Here is a 5,000-nt window from a genome sequence, read left to right as displayed (position 1 = left end):
AGAAAGTGGAGTGGCTCCTGCTGTATTCACACCCATAGCGCCGGCCTCGCCCAATGGCCTCCTGTCAAAGGGGTCACGCCTTCCCTCGCCAGCTCCCCCTGCTGTCCCGGCAGCTGAAATGCATAACATTACATTAGATGACATTGCATTATATTAATGTGCATTAGTGTACATTGCATTGCAGCACATTACATTACATTATTTGTACAATACTGTCCAGTACATTATATGACATTACATGACATTACATGAAAATACATGATATTGCACAAGATTAATATACATTATTGTACATTACATTACATCCAGTTACATTACATGATATTACTCTACAGTATGCACAGCAGACTAGACACCTTAATCCAAAGTCACTCACAGATGAGGAGATGAACAACAAAGATCCATCATGCAAACGCACACACGACACATGCACGCACGCACACACACGCACACATACACACACACATGCACGCACGCAGGCACGCACACACACATATAAGCACGCATGCACGCACACGCACACGCACACTCACACACACACACTCACACACACACACACACACACACACACACACACACACACACACACCACACACACACACACACACACACACACACACACACACACACACACACACACACACACACACACACACACACACACACACACACACACACACACACACACACACAAATAATACACAATACGATACACATGCATGACTGTACACCACATAAAAGATGCAAGGTAATGCATACTCATCATTCCTCACAGCCACAGCGGCAGACTACATAGTTGAATTTCAATACAGTATGTTTTCCATAAAAGCACATAAACATACACCCACACACAGATAAGGGCATGCTGTATTCCTACACAGACACACACACACACACACACACACACACACACACACACACACACACACACACACACACACACACACACACACACACACACACACACACACACACACACACACACACACACACACACACACACACACACACACACACACACACACACACCCATGCAGACACGCAATCAAATACACACATGTACACTCAGAATGTGTGTGTGTGTGTGTGTGTGTGTGTGTGTGTGTGTGTGTGTGTGTGTGTGTGTGTGTGTGTGTGTGTGTGTGTGTGTGTGTGTGTGTGTGTGTGTGTGTGTGTGTGTGTGTGTGTGTGTGTGTGTGTGTGTGTGTGTGTGTGCGTGCGTGCATGACGTGTGTATGTGTGTGTGCGTGCGTGCATGACGTGTGTATGTGTGCGCGTGTCACACACAAAAACACATACACACACAGACTGAGGAAAAAGCCAAGACGGCAATCTCTGGGCCATCAATCTCCAAATAATGGATAAGAAGTGGTGGAGGACATCGTCCATCACTGTCATGTTTCTAAGCCTCAAACATAATGTGCGCGGGGGCTAGAGAGTGGTATTACAGCTGGGTACCCCGGCTGCCTGCCATGCCGTCCTCGTGCATGGGAAATGCGGAAGCCCATCAGTCAGTACATACGATAAAGAAGTCCAGCGGGCTCAACTGCACTAACCTTGGCTGATATCTTATGTATTATACAGTATATATAGTAGACCTTGGCTAACATAGCCATCCATTGCATCTGGTAGGCCTTTAAGAACTACATTATGATGATGTCATAAAAATCGTCCGATGTGACACTGGTGGACCTTGGCTAACATTCTTAGCCAGCCATTGTGCTTGGTATAAGATAACTACATAATAACGACGTCATAAAAACCGTCCGGAGTGACACTGGTTAAAAAAGGTTAATATGCTTTGGTACATTAACAAGACTTTGCCGTCGTGGAGATTCATTTCGGCAAAGCGGATCTGGCAGTTACGCGGGCAGCGTTTTGTCTTTACAGAGGCCATAAAAATGCCACTTCCTCCTCGTTATACCTCGACGATGGCCACTCTTACCCTGCATGTGGCATGGTCGTGGGAGCAGTGACCGTCTCCATGCCCCTAACACATGCAATGACAATGGACTCCTTCAAGGACCAACAGCCATAAGACTCGACATACAGTGCTTTCATAGACCATTTACATCATACTATATGTATCATCATATGTGCAGAGACATGGGAAGCATGCAGTAGTGCACCTAATGGCGATCGTCTCTCTGCCTCTAAGTGATACACAATGACAATAGCTTCATTCAGGGGCCAACGGCCTCCACACTTTGGATATATGACATGAGCATTATAATTTCATTTGTGAGAAGATATAAAGTACTCTAGCCGTCTAGCAGAAACTGTCTGACTTCCCCTTTAAGGGCGATGACAAGCCTTTATGACAAGGCTCATTCAGACCCAGGCAGCCTTCAGAAAGTAAGAAAAAAGGAAGTAGAAGGGGAATGTGAAACTAGGACTAGCATGCTCTGCCTGTAACATATACAGTACATTGTCATTGCACTGGACTGAGTCAGTCACTGAAAGTCTAAGCGCTATGTATATCTTTATAGCATATCTGCATCATATCTGAGTGCAGAGATATACTGTAGGTGCCTGTCAGCCTTGACTGTACTGTGCAACCACCACACCCACACACAGACAGATAGCAGGGCAGCGTTTTGTGATATAAATCTTAGAATGGCATTTCAGGAAGAAAGCGAATACGGCTGGAAAAGGACAGTTCTGCTTTACACTGCCCTTCAGAGTTAACTTTTAACAAGGAAGACGAGCAACAACTTTTCACTATGTCACCGATTTGCAAAGAAGACAACAAGGGTTTTCTGTTCACAAACACAAACTCATGTTTATATATTTACACAGAGAAAGAGATAAGTCCTACAGCTAAACAAAACACATTTTAACCAAGATAATAAAAAAAGCTGTAGTCTAACCTCCTAGCGCTGGGGAATCCATCGCCCTCGTCGAGCTTGCTCCCCCGACACTGTCAGTGTGGAGTTGTTGCCTATCGTTGTCCAAACAGCACGACTGAATGACAGCCACCACCCACTCGGCTGTAGTACAGGTACATTCTTACCGGAGATTGCGGCCTGTGTAAACGTGTGGGTGTGTACTCCGTACCTGACAGGACCAGTCTGACTGGCTTTAAGGGCACACCCTCCAGCCAGATTGTACTGTTGTACGGTTGTATACTGTACTGACACACACACACAGGCACGCACGCACGCGCACACACACACACACACACACACACACACACACACACACACACACACACACACACACACACACACACACACACACACACACACACACACACACACACACACACACACACACACACACACACACACACATGCGCACAAACACACACACACACACACACACACACACACACACACACACACACACACACACACACACACACACACACACACACACACACACACACACACACACACACACACACACACACACACACACACACACATACACACACGAACACGCACACACAGGAAGTGAAACAATCAGCAGAATAATAGGGAACTTCAGAAATGACTCATGCCAATGCACGGCTTCCTCCATGTTGGACAGAACTGGCACGAAAAAAGTAGGCCTACTGTTTCAGAGAGCTTAGAGAGAGAGTGTTGAGTCAGGGGTAATATGCAAATGTAGCTGTCGTGTAATGCCATGGCTTTCATTTAATTTTTTTTAGGGGAGCACTTTGCCGTTGATTTGAAGCTCTTTCTATTTCTTTTTCTATTTCTGACTATTTTAAAATCTCTCTCTCTCTCTCTCTCTCTCTCTCTCTCTCTCTCTCTCTCTCTCTCTCTCTCTCGTCAGAACAACTCGAGTTGAAAGCAAATCTTTGTCCATTCTCTCTCTCTGTTCCTTTTTCTCTCTCTCTCAAAACTCCCTGTGTGTGTCTGTGTCTGTGTCTGTGTCTGTGTCTGTGTCTGTGTCTGTGTCTGTGTCTGTGTCTGTGTGTGGTTGTGCACGCACGCACATGTGTGTGTGTGTGTGTGTGTTTGTGTGTGTGTGTGTGTGTGTGTGTGTGTGTGTGTGTGTGTGTGTGTGTGTGTGTGTGTGTGTGTGTGTGTGTGTGTGTGTGTGTGTGTGTTTTTGTGTGTTTTTGTGTGTGTGTGTGTGTGTGCATGCAGGGTCGCTGACAGTCTTGACTGGGCCCAGGACCAAAAAATCAGAAAGACCCCCCTTCTCAATCCATACAATGCTGTGCAGACTCTATTCAGGGCCCCCTCTCTCCCTGGGCCCAGGACAATATACCCTTTTGTCCCCCCTGTCAGTGACCCTGTGTGCATGCACTGTGTGAATTTGAGCTCACACCGACGTGAGCACATGCATGTGTGTGTGATTTTGTAGGCGCGTCCCTGCTCACCGACACGTCCGTGCGTGCGAGGTGTCATCATTTGCACCTGTCATGTGCCCTGTCATCATGATCCTGCACACAGCAGCAGGTTGTTATCACCCCACCAAATGACATCACCAAGGCTTGCAAGATGGTGGCGCGACGGGAATGGAGGTGCTAAAGTCGGCGCTATACAGTAGCTGCACCCAAAACCTGTTCCTCCAAACCTTTCGTTCACACGAAGAATCAGTAGCACCTCCGTCGAAGAGACCCTGTCAGTGTTCAACTCAACAGAACTCAAAGCAGAACGGCTGACAGCTTTGGTCGGGCCCCGGGACAAAGGTCATCTGAAAGCCCCCCTTGCGCTGTATACATCCCAGACGCAGCACAACTTTGATAAGGCAGCTCCTAACGTGTGACTGTTTCTAGAGCTAATAACAGGTTGTAATCACATCATGAAGTCTCGTAAGGTCGTGGTGCGACGCAGCGGAGGTGCTAAAGTGGGGGCCTACACTAGTGGCAACGAAAAACCTGTTCCTCTCAGCATTTAGTTCACACGAAGAATCAACAGAGACTCAATTGAAGAGGCCCTGGCAGCAGGCTGACAGCTTTGATAAAGTCATCTGAAAGCCCCCCAATCTCAATATATGCTAATCAGTGAGGACCTTATTCTGGGCCTCCCCTCTCCACCTGGGCC

General features: G+C 47.0%; 1 protein-coding gene across 2 annotated transcripts in view; it reads right to left on the bottom strand.

Moving 5' to 3' along the window:
* Positions 1-3,107, bottom strand: part of LOC134454152 (cylicin-1-like) — a 32,562-nt gene extending 29,455 nt beyond the window's left edge. The window contains exons 1-2 of one of the 2 annotated variants that reach the window (XM_063204957.1): positions 2,871-3,107; positions 1-113 (exon numbers count right to left, since the gene is read on the bottom strand). The exon at positions 1-113 is cut by the window's left edge and continues 27 nt beyond it. In XM_063204957.1, the coding sequence (XP_063061027.1) occupies positions 1-113; positions 2,871-2,892 (135 nt within the window). In that variant the 5' untranslated portion in view covers positions 2,893-3,107. The remainder of the gene's footprint in view (positions 114-2,870) is intronic. The other variant, XM_063204958.1, reaches the window with a different exon arrangement.
* Between the last annotated feature and the right edge of the window lie 1,893 nt (positions 3,108-5,000).

Source organism: Engraulis encrasicolus, chromosome 8 (assembly GCF_034702125.1).
Source record: "Engraulis encrasicolus isolate BLACKSEA-1 chromosome 8, IST_EnEncr_1.0, whole genome shotgun sequence".
In the NCBI taxonomy this organism is placed as follows: Eukaryota; Metazoa; Chordata; class Actinopteri; order Clupeiformes; family Engraulidae; genus Engraulis; species Engraulis encrasicolus.
The sequence above is the reverse complement of the archived record's forward strand: the minus strand, read 5'-3'. Positions and strand labels throughout refer to the sequence as shown.